Source organism: Chroicocephalus ridibundus, chromosome 10 (genome assembly GCF_963924245.1).
Source record: "Chroicocephalus ridibundus chromosome 10, bChrRid1.1, whole genome shotgun sequence".
In the NCBI taxonomy this organism is placed as follows: Eukaryota; Metazoa; Chordata; class Aves; order Charadriiformes; family Laridae; genus Chroicocephalus; species Chroicocephalus ridibundus.
Window position 1 is genome coordinate 10,776,713 of NC_086293.1, and position 12,079 is coordinate 10,788,791.

General features: G+C 41.2%; 1 protein-coding gene across 14 annotated transcripts in view; it reads right to left on the bottom strand.

Moving 5' to 3' along the window:
- ITPR1 (inositol 1,4,5-trisphosphate receptor type 1) overlaps positions 1-12,079 on the bottom strand; it is a 182,521-nt gene that overhangs the window by 124,070 nt on the left and 46,372 nt on the right. For all 14 annotated transcript variants that reach the window (XM_063348471.1, XM_063348468.1, XM_063348473.1 and 11 more), the window contains 3 exons: positions 6,501-6,616; positions 2,970-3,056; positions 1,237-1,395 (listed from right to left, as the gene is read on the bottom strand). In XM_063348471.1, the coding sequence (XP_063204541.1) occupies positions 1,237-1,395; positions 2,970-3,056; positions 6,501-6,616 (362 nt within the window). The remainder of the gene's footprint in view (positions 1-1,236; positions 1,396-2,969; positions 3,057-6,500; positions 6,617-12,079) is intronic.

The window sequence follows — 12,079 nt, forward strand, 5'->3', positions numbered from 1 at the left end:
GCAGCATCAGACAGAAACCTGCAACCTGAGAAAGCTCTTTTTCTTTCTTTTTTTTTTACTGGGAGCGATGGGAGGAAATCACCTTCTTGCAGTTTGGAGAGATGCCAGTCTGAGTACAAAAACCAGGAATCTGTTTGCTTCAGAATTTAGCTCATCGTACTCAGGCGTTCAGCCAGAAAAAAATCCTATACTATTGGACTCAGGCTTGCAGAAGACAGACAGACTGCAATTCTGGTAACTAACCTATCTGATGCTTTCCATGAAGTTGTTTTGTTGGTTAACATTTAACAAATAATTCCTATAGCAAAAGGTCAGCCAAAAATCCTCCTCCTTCAAGACACACTTTCATTTGTAAAATCTGATTTTGACCAGGCTGGCATATGACTCAAGACAAATGCACTTTATTATGGGCAGTAAAGGTCCAGTTCTTCCCTTCTTCTAGGGCAAAGTCTTACTTAAGCTAAAAACCAAAAAGCCTTTTCTGTATTGAAAAGAACTGTTCTATGTGATAAAGTTCTGAGAATTGGCGTGATTTAAAAGAGCTTACTGGCCACTAAGACTGCGCTACCCTGTGCATGTGTGCGTCTGTAGAAAAGGAACAGTCACATGGAAACGTGTGGGGCTACTCTACAGGATAAATTACTCCTATTTGATAAAGGCCGCTGTGTTTAGGTTCCCAATATATACGTGGACTACACCACGTACCACACTGAAGCTTATTACCTCATGGTTTTAGGCAGACAGCATACCCAGCTGGCTCAGATTCGTAAAAAAGAGATTAAAACAGCAATGCATTTAATTCATAACAAATTATTTTCCAGATTTCCCATGAACAGCACCACTGAACCTCATTACCACCTTATTCCTTATATACAAATTGATGACGAATTTTGATTTCAAACTGACAACGTTGAAAACGGAGATGCTGATTATTTGTTTCAAATCTACCACAGGAACTCAACGTTTCCTACCATTTTGAATTGGGCAGGAATTGTGAGAGGCTAGCGTAATTAGGTCCCTTATTCCCTCCAACATTAAATCATTCCACATTTCCAAAATACAAGTTACCATAGCAATTTTCCTCCCCCTCATGACAGCATAGGAAAAAGGTTGTTCCTGCAACATCACGCACTAAAAGATCTGTGCATTTCATTAATTGCAAGACAGGCTTCCTGAAACAAGCTTTGCCAAGCTGCGCACAAAGTAATACGTGAAGATATTCCCCTTGGCACTTACGCTGTCTCCAATGGAACGCAGTTTGTAAAAGGGCTGTATGTAGAACCAGGAACCTTCATTTCCAGCTTCATCCAAGGTCACCCTCATAGCATTCTTCTCTAGTAGAGCTGGAAGCCTCTTATTTACTGTTAAGTATTTGTTACTTTTTAAGTGAAGCAGCTAGAATAAGAATTAGAGTTCAGTTCTAAGAATGCTCATTTCTCCTCCCCTCAATAAATAGCGAGTGTGCATAAGATAACCACAGTATTATACTAAATGATATAAAAATATTGATGCATTCAGGCACAATTTCACTTACACTTCTTTCAGTATAATACAGTCCTACAGCACAAAACATCCTCAGCTAATCCAACGGTCCCTTCTTCAGCAAACGATAAAGACTTAGAAATGCTCTTGTCACTTTACAACAGCCTGTTCAAAAACCCAGGATCAAAAGTTGTAAAATGCTGGGGACTAAGTGGTTTTTCCTGGTAAGAAGGGGGTGGTGAGAAGTAAGGCCGCTTTGCTCTGTCTGATCTAACAGAAAACATGACTGATGCTTTGAAGACTCTCTTCAAAATCTCCCATTCTTCAAGCCTCCGCTGCATACCTCCTCGCAGACTGCGCACCATCAGCACGAAGAGGAAAGCTGAAACAAGTCACAGCCCAGCTCCCAACCTGCCCAGCTCCAAACAATTGGTTTTTAATTTCCAGTAAATTTAGTTTTGTATGGAAAGCGCTTTTTTTCATGCCTTTTGACTACTCACAGAACATTTGGGAGTTACGGGAAAACATGGGCAAAAACACTGTTCTTAACAGTGTTAATGTTTGTAGTCCAACCAAAAATGGATAGTATTATTTTTCTTTCGGCATTAGAAGACATTTCTCTTTGCCTCAAACACATAGGCCAATAGCAAACTTAATTCAACCAAGGCAGAGACTTCCCTGCCCTTCCTCCATCAGGTTTCTCCAAATCCCGCAATTGCTATAAAGGGCAGCCAACCAATTTCTCCTTGCACCAAGACACTCCATCTGCCCGTGCCCATGCCACCCCCTCGGCTGGCTGATGTTAGCTCAGCGGAATGAAATAAAAGCCATTTGTAGAGGAATTTCTTAATCTTAGACTCAAACGCTCAGGTAAACTAATCCCTACTTCTGAAGCGCTGAGGCACTCAACCTTGTGGAAGCAGGTCTGCTTGGGTGAACCCACATGTTCTGCGTGTTATGTTCACCATTTATTAAAGACTTGTCTTTTTTAATTATGCAAGTATTGTACTTTCCATTTTATTTGGTTTCATTTTTTTCCTTTTCATTCCCCGGGATCTAGCATATCCTTTGCTTCAATGGACTGCAATGACTTATATGGCTTGATTTTCCTTCTCTGTGTCAGTTTACTATTTGATGTGTCAAGATTTCATTGTGAGGGACCATATTTGGCATCATGCGGTGCCTGTGCCAACTTCCACATGGCCAACTCTAATGAAGGCTCTAACGAGCATTTCTGAAGAAAGCAATTACATGGTGATCTCAAAAAAAAAAAAAAGCACAATTAACCCATAACGAAAAAAGTTACTCCATTGTAGCTATATGTAGCTATAAGCCCAGTTCTTGCTTCACAGGATCCCGCTTCAGGACACTCTTACACCCTGCAAAGCTACAGATTCTTGTCCACGAATTCCAGAAATTTAAAGTCGCATTGAGCAGGGGAGTTTGAGCAAAATCCTATATAGCCTGCAAAGATGCTCACAGCCTACCTGGATGACATTGCCATACTGGATGACTGTTCCCAGCAGCTTTCTGTTTTCAGTTTCATTCTGTTTCTTTTCCAAATCTGCCGCGTGCTGAAATTAAAGGAGAACAATTCAATTGCTGACTGATTTATAAAACGTGGGGCCAAACACTCAAGGTTCTTTAAGAGTATTTCAAAGAATTGGGAAAACAGTGAGCATCTGAAACAGCGCAATTTCCTTTTTCCAACTTCCAACAGCATCATTTCCAATTCCTTGTTCCGTTGGTTAGGAAGACAGACATACACCATTTAACCAATCCGTAATTAGGGAAGAATTTGACAAAACTTTGGAATAAAACATGAGATAAAAAACTCAAGACAAGAGAGAAGACACGCCGTGAGAAGAAAACACCACACCTCTGGAGGGAAGGCGAAAAGGGATGGGTAAGAACTCAAGCCAGGCAGTCTATATGACTTTCTACTGACTTCTATACAAATTGAAAGAAAAAGACCCAAACTTTGGGGTTTTGGTGCCAGTATAGGCCACAACTTTTCCACAGCCTGTCTTTTCACAATGACTCTAATCATCTTCACCATGCAGCAGGATCATTTAGAAGACATTTAGGAATGCCCACTGCAGCTTTGGATCCCCACGTTCCCAACTCCCAGCAGCACAGGCCTGGTACGCCACGAGCCTGACGGATACTCCCCGCGCTATGTTATAGACCAGCTGCGAAAATACAGCTGGGCATTTCTGGGTCACACTAACATGGTAATAAAAGGGAAAGCCCTTGCAAAAATTGAATGATCATAGGGATATATTGTTCTATTTAATAACTTAATTTATAACTAGCCTTTGTACTTTGTCTTGTTTTGAAAGAAGTGAGCTATTTTGCCCAGGCTGTTTTTAAACCCTTTCATTTTGTAAAGAAATTCTCTCTTGCATTAACATGAAAGATGATTTTTTTCACTAAAAATACCTGTATTTTCTTTAAATGATATCTGGTGGTAGAGTAATTTAAAACTAGACTTTTTTGGAGGCTAAGCATCAATGTCTATGGCTTGGTTCTCAGATCTCAAGAACTATAGTAAGTGCAGTTTTCTCCGGGAGGAGAAGAAAGTGCCCGCAGTTCCTAACTGTAGTAAAGTAAAGCCGTAATAACTCAGGACAAAGCTTAACTACTGCAAAGGAAGAGCCATCTGTAGCTGTTACAAAATTTCAGCATCTTCAGCTTACACAAAATGTGCTATTTTTAGAAGTTGCGCTAGGTATGATAGCTGGCTCTTGCTCCAGGAGAACCTGGAATACAGCTGCTCATTCAAATTCAAAAGTACATTCAGAAATACAATACAGCATAATTTTCTCTTTATTACTGAAATACAACTTTTTTTTTTATTTAAAAGTATTCTGTCAAGAAGGGGCTTCTTCAAGACACTAGAGCCCTCTCAAATATCAACAGCAATCACAAAGACAGGAATTCCCTGTCTGCTCTGGACTGGGTGACACATTTATTATAGAGAAAGAAAATAGCGTATTCTGTGAAAATACGGTTAAGACTTTGGATGCATTTCAAAAGCACACACCAAACTGACAATCACTCAAGAAGGAATCCTTTTCCCTGGCCACTAGATGTCAGCTTCTCAACCGGCACCGATTCTTGATACCAAAGAAAGACAAGTGTCCCAGATTTTAAATCCCTTAAATGGCATTAACTTAAAATAACCTGACCTCAGCATCGAGCGCTCCACAGCAGACAATAAATTCCACCAGCGGACAAACAGAAGCCAAAAAAGGCAAGTGTGATGAATACATCTTGAATCACCAATTTCGTTAGAAATTATATGCACTGATAAAGAAATCTAATTACAGGCAATTGCATGTACATGTTTCCAGGCATAGCCCCCCGAGTACACATCATACAAAACACAGGGGGTTTAGGGTATTCCATGTGCCAACAAATGGAAAAGATGCCACAGGCAGCCATATGATTGGCAGAAAATAAGTGAGAAATATGAGTGACATACATGAGGCCAAATTATTTTAAAGCCATGCAACAGCTCCCAGGTCACCGAAGACCTGATTTGGCACATGCTACATAAAGGACTAGCCTTTACGTCACAGTGATGCATATTAAATAATCTCCAATAAAACTGCAAAGCACTCAAATCCTTTCACCAAATCAAGCAGGCACTTCATGTATGGGGGTACATTTCTGTACAAGCATCGCTCAGCTGGGGCTAAACACTGGAAAAATCTAATCCTGCATTTCCATAGGGACCCCAGCACAAAACGGCAAAGTGTCAGATGAATAGGACCAGGTCCCAATCGCCTGACTGGCACGTACTGAGGAAAGAGACGACAACTTCAAATGACATTGTAATCCAGGGCAATTGCACAGGATTTTTCTTCTACACGACGCAATATTTCAACCACACTTTCTCTTAAAATCCATGAACTCACACACATAACCCAAACTCTCCCCCTCCCTTATACACCAGAAAAACCAAACCCAGAACCCCCCGTTACTTAAAGCTTGCTGGCATGGTCTCCTTTTATCAGGAGAAATGCGGCACCTTTGTGCTACAGCCAGTACCAAAATAGCTTTCTCCTTGCCAAGTTAATACTTCTAGGTTATAAAATTATGTTTTCAGAAGCAAAATGAGTCAAACAGCCAGCCTTTGTGAAGTGCAGGAGCACAGCAGCCATATGGCAATCAGCAAATGACACTCTCCTACAGGGCCATTTTGTATTTCAGTCTACAATGAGCTTAATATAGGCTTAAAGAAACTAAAAATATTTAGAATTGTAATTTTGACATGAAGTACTCCAGCTATGTAATTTTAACATAAACATGGAGTTTATTTAACTCTAAAGTCAACAGATGGTATTTAAGTTAAGTTGGCTTTTTTTTATATAGGAACTCTAAAAACAGCAATCAATTGCCTTACTGAGTTTGCAGCTGCTGAATGTCAACATTTTACCCAGAAAATATTAAATACTGCAAGCTAATAAGGAAGGAGAGGCTTGTCTGGCCTTATAATTACTCATAATTACCCATCAACCTTTACATGTATCAACAGCAGCTATGTTTGAGGAATCCCGACAGATTTATCCAACCAGTAGCTCCGATGGCATCCATCAGGACAACTAACACCCACGACGTCCCACGTCAAGATGCAACGCTCGAGAATCCTCCACTCTGTGCAGTTTGAAGGGTCCCATTTTTATGCTGTTACCACCCAAAATGGCCACATAGAGCACTACTACAGGTTAGCACAGGTTAACGACAACAGCTTAAATGGCTACCACGACTCTGACCCAGGACCGTACATACTGATACTGGGACACAGAGACCTCGAACAGCACATTGTCAGAAATCAGAGCATGTTTAAAGACTTAAATCTCAATGTATGTTCCCAAAAGAGTCTTGTATACTGATTTCTATATCCTTTCTTAGTGTCTCCCGGTTAACTGTGTCAAGTTGGTTGGAAATACTTATTTCAAGCAGTACGGATGAGAGTGTTGATCACGAGCAGCCCAAACATCAATACTTACGTGCAGTTTATTGAGTAGCACGGCATCAGTTGTGCTGTTAGCTCCTGGCTTTGCTGCTTTCCAGAACTGCTTCTGAGCAGAGTACCGGTTCATGGGACATAGTTTGAACAAGCAATCTACAAAAAAACAAATGAAATAAACAGAGAGATTGCTTCAACCATTCGTAATTATCTGGATTTTTGCTGCTAACATTGTCCAAGTATTCCAGCAGCAAGGAAACGTTTATAAACAAATTCCAAAAAGCTTTTGAACAGACAAATGCTTTTTTGAGCAACAGGAATGTTGCCCCATGAATGATAAAAATTAACTGCTGCTGCCAAACATCTGATGCAAGATCAGAAAATTTATAACTTGTCCCAGTCAAAACCACTACCATACTAAAATGGTAACGCTTTTCAGTGCTTTCCCAGGCAAACAATCCACTTTACACACTTACAACATTTCTTTTTTTCTGCTTTAGCAGGTATGCTACTTCACACAATTAATGTTAGGTTGGAGGTTTTGGGTTTTTTTTTTGTTTATTTGGTTCGGATTTTTGGTTTGTTTAATTTTTAAACCAAATCCCTTCTATTCCTAGGGAAAAGAAGGCACAAGAATTGGAGAAACTCACCTAATAAAGTAGTAGCAACAGCATAGAAATACCCCCAAAGAATAGCACACACAAGCACAGACATTCAAAGCACAGTTCCAGGTAACTAAACCCCTTGGGGTGTTGGGTTCTTTACCCCGTCCATCAACATTGTTTATTTAACATTCTGCCTGGCAAAAGCCAGGAATTGCAGCTCATTAGTCTTATTAAAAATACATTTTTATATTAAAGAGATGCTAACTTATCAGTAATAAAACCAAATTAGCTGCGTTTACTATTTTTCCTCTTCTTTGTTGCTAAGCAACGGAACACGCAAAAAAATAAATTAAGCTATTCAAAGCCAGTGCCTAAAGTAGCAGCTTAGAAGTTTAAACAAAGTGCCAGAAAAGCCAGAAGGGCTGTTCCAGTGCCTCTTTGGCAATGGCGTGGATGTGAGGCTTCAGGCTTCTAATTCACACAGTGTTTCTCAAGGCTCCTGGTGTGTTCTTGCAGGCAAGAACTACAATTTGGGAGGCAGTAAGCTGAGGAGAGACCTACCCGGGGGTTTTATCTTCCCCTTCTGGGCTCCCTGGCTAACAAATACATTGGATGGATGCCAACCAAAAAGGGAAAAACCCCACACTGGAGACAAGTCATTTCAGCTCTGCCAGAGGCTAAAGTTACAAGGGCATGTAGTGACAGGACAAGGGTAATGGCTTCATACTGAGAGAGGGGAGATTTAGATGAGATATCAGGAGGAAATTTTTCACTCTGAGGGTGGTGAGCCCCCGGCCCAGGTTGCCCACAGAAGCTGTGGCTGCCCCATCCCTGGAGGGGTTCAAGGCCAGGTTGGACGGGGCTTGGAGCAGCCTGGTCTGGTGGGAGGTGTCCCTGCCCACTGGAACAAGATGATGTTCACGATCCCTTCCAACCCAAACCATTCTGTGATTCTATGAAAGCTGCTGGAGGGGCTGATCTCCGCTAGAGACAGAACTTGGTAATGCCATTTGAGATGGACACCGTCACTCTTTTCATGCCCTTCCTAAAGAAAAGACCTATGTGACGTCGCTCTGCCTGCCCATCTGATCCAGCCTCAAAGCACCGTTGGAGCACACTAGGCAATACCAAACACCTTTTGCAGAAGAACAAAGGTCTGTTTTTCAAAACTAAATCCCTTTCTAACGGGGGGAAGCGCTGGTGGCAGACTGTCATTTAATCTCACAGTGACAGCCACATGGGCTGATCGACTTGTCCCAAACCACTACAGCAATTCCTGCAGCCTGCTGGGCTGGTGGCCCAGGATACCAGCAAGAGATACGGTAGGAGCTGGGTACGGCACTGGGGACCTTTAATGGAGTGACACTTACTAGGGAAGGAGAGAAAGAGCCAAGGGTACGTGGATGGAGATTTAATTGCATCTACCCAGAACTGCTCACCTCCACTGTGACACTGCCAGCTTACAGCTTCTGCACGAACAAGAACAGTAGAAAACGAAGTGCAAACCACACTTTCAAGGTTTGCTCTCTTCAATGTATTTTTCATTTACATAAAGATGATTCAGAGAGATTGACAGCACCGAATAGATTCAAAAAGCCACTGCAGGCTGGCACTTTAAGCTAAGACTATGCATTGTAAGCAACACACCAGTTATAAAATTTTCTATTTTTGCTTAAACCATCAGTTCACACAATGACAGCAATTAACACACAGAACTCCATAGAAGAATTAATTGTATGCTAGATTTAGTCACAGTGCAAGTGTACTTTTTTCCCATCCTTTTCAGTCAAGAAAGTTGTCAAGTTAAGCCTAACTTCTACATTGTTAACTGCAAGCAGCCCCTTCTCTTCCCAGTAGCATGGGGCAGAGCTCTGCAAGTGTCTGACCTTCTCCAATGCAAGAAGGGAAAACGTAATTTGTTTTTCTTAGGCTCTCTTCCTAGTTACAAAGCTACACATCTACAACAAACAATGAAAAGCACGCAACTTTTTTTTTTCTAATATTTGTTCTATGATATCTATTTCTTAAGTGGCTGAGGAGTTAAACTTAGCCTTATTCACCATAATATGGCCACCAGAGGCTGAGTAGTACTGGGTGTATTTCACCATGGGTCAAACTACATGAACTTTATGGCCAGAAGACTTCTAGATCTCCAGATTCCATAGGCTTCTATGTTTACAAAAAATCAACATGCAAGGATGCACTAGTTGAGTACCAGCAGGGTCAACAGTCTGCAACCCCGAGTAGTGATGACTGTGTAAGATAAACCGACTACTTGTCAGACACTACACTTAGGGAAGTGAAGTCTATTTCTAACAGATGCAAAATGAAGCCAAAGCAGCTGAAACAATCAGCTATTTGCTCTGATCACAGAGTCAAGCAGCTTTAGCCACACAGCAGAGGTGATAAATAAAGCTATTACTGCAAAGTAATTACATCTTATTATACGCTGTTGAATATTAACCATAAAGGAATGCATTTTCTATTCAGATCTTCATGATATACAGTGAAAAATGGCAGAATTGCACACTGAGTAAGTATAAAAATAAAATACTACGTAACTGCTGATGAAACGACAACACATCATCGAGTCTGAACACCCAACAAAGGTCCTGCAGGAAATAGTGATTGCGTAATTGTGTACCACCCCATCACGCAGATGGCATAAGGATGATGAATGAAGGTTATATGGACATGTATTAAGTGTGCATTTCAATGTTTCCAAGCTAAATCCTGTTCTTTCATCAGCAATTGCTTTGCATCTAATAAAGTGGACGGAGTAAGAGCATAACTGCACCGTGTGACGCATTAAGGCTCTCACAAGTTTGGACATTTGGGGCCCCAGATGGGCCTCTGCCACCTGAAGCTCACAAAAATATTTTCAGTGATGTTTGTTTATCCTCTGCCTGTACCAGCATCACAGAGGAATAATCAGAATCAAGGATACCGGAAACACCAGAAAATTCTATGCTCTGAAGTATTCTGGGGTTCAATGAAGAGAGAAGCTTCCCAGCTACATTACATCAACTGCAATTCTTTCTACCCCTCGCTTTTTATTTTCTCTTCTTCCTTTTCCAATCCTTTCTCTTGTATTAGACCTTGCTGCTTTCCTACCCAGTCAGAGTCTCCAAACTTCCAGCCTTTCCTGTCAGTCCAAGCCCAGTCACATTCTCTACTTCCATCCCAATTAATTTATTTGCCCCCCAAACAACTGACTGATCCATCCCTTCTCTCTTCCCCCCATGACAGCAATGTACAGGTTTCTACCTAATGCTTGCGGAGGGATTATGTTTTGGATTAAATTCTGCCCAGACAATCCTCATCTCCCAAGATTTCCCAGCTTCATCATCCAAGGCACCTTATACCTACAAAGCATAAGGCACCAGAACATTGTAAAAAAAAAATGCTGGGCTTTTTTCCTAAACCATCAACACAGTATTTTTGCCGATCACTTTTTAGGGAAGCAGATCTTTTCTTAAAAACACAACTGGGAAAAGTACCTGGCAAAAAAAAAAAAAAAAAAATCAGCCAAACCAGCAAAATTTATAAACATCAGCCTGGAAAAGCATCCCATAATGGAAAGTTTCGGCCAACCTTGAGCCTCTGCAGCGGTTCTACCTCCAGCCCGCAGGGAACAAGCCCTGCACTGCATGGGGGCAGATAAGCTGCTGTTGGGCAAGTGGAAATTATTGCATGGTCAGTCCCTCCAAAGTGGTAACAGCATCTGGGCTCACAAAGGCAGGACCTGAGTTAAGAAACAGCCCATCACCGTTTTGCATCCCCTAACATCAGCAAGCTCCCTCCACTTAGCTCCCGGGCAAACCCCGTCCCCTCTGCCTGTCCGGTTCAATTCCACCAGGTACACAATTTGTGCTCTCGGAGCAAAATGAAAAACCCCACCAGACTGATTTTTTTCCTTTCTTTCTTTAAAATGGACTCTGTCACATGGGAATTTAGGTGGCATTTAGGTAGTATCTTAGTAAGATTATTATAAAATATAATGCAAGACTTGTCCAAAATTGCAAATACTCACTGACTTCAGAGAGGCTGGAATGATTTGGAGAAGTATTTCAGAGCCCACCAAGATACCGTCACCTTCTTTCACACCAAGTTGCCCAGAAATACCTACCTCAAACACAATTCCAGCCTTCCCTTCAGAGGGTTTCCCACCGCCTGGGGCATTAAGCAGTGTTATAAGGTCAGTTCTACCCTCAGTATATGAAGACAGCTCAGAAAGCTGCTAAACTGACACTGCCAACATCCAAAGCTTTTTGCGGACACCAACTACTATTAAAACTTTCCACCTTCGCTCCTTTTGCTTGCTGTGCCATTCTCTAGCACGCTCGTTTCTGAATGATCTGGAAGCACCTTCAGCTTCAGCCAGGCTGGTTGTGTAACACACCACTCATCATTTTTTCCAAATCTCCCCCAGCTATTTTAAGCGTTTAGTAGAAAGTCTTCAACTTCTCTGCAGTTAGAGAATGCGGGCATCAAATATTTTGTTGGCAAAAAAGGTATGTTTATTCCATTTTTTAAACACAGACCCAGACTTTACAAAATGCCAACTGGAGAAAGGTAAGAGTCAAGTAAAATTACTCCCCCTCTCAAATATCTTCATACTTCAGAGCACTTTCAGATGAGGGAAGTCTATAAAGATGAAGATATTAAAATAAGTCACTTACAAAACTCACTGAATATTTAACACCAACACAGCTGTTTCTTCGTTACTTGAAAAAACCAAACTCCTTTTTGCGCAGCAATACTAAAATTAAAAGAAAATTAGCAATTCCCTGTTGAAATTTAGCAGCTTTCTCTTCAGACTTTTCTATACTTAGATACCTGATATTTCCTGAAGGCCAAAGCCTGCTCCCAGTAGAGAATAAACATAAGGATAGTATTTTTTTATTTTAAATGTAAAAAATAGCAGCAAAGAAGATGAAGTAGTAACATAGCTGGCAATGACGGAAACATTGCAAATAGAAGTTCTTGCCTTTATATTTATGAAAGGTGCACA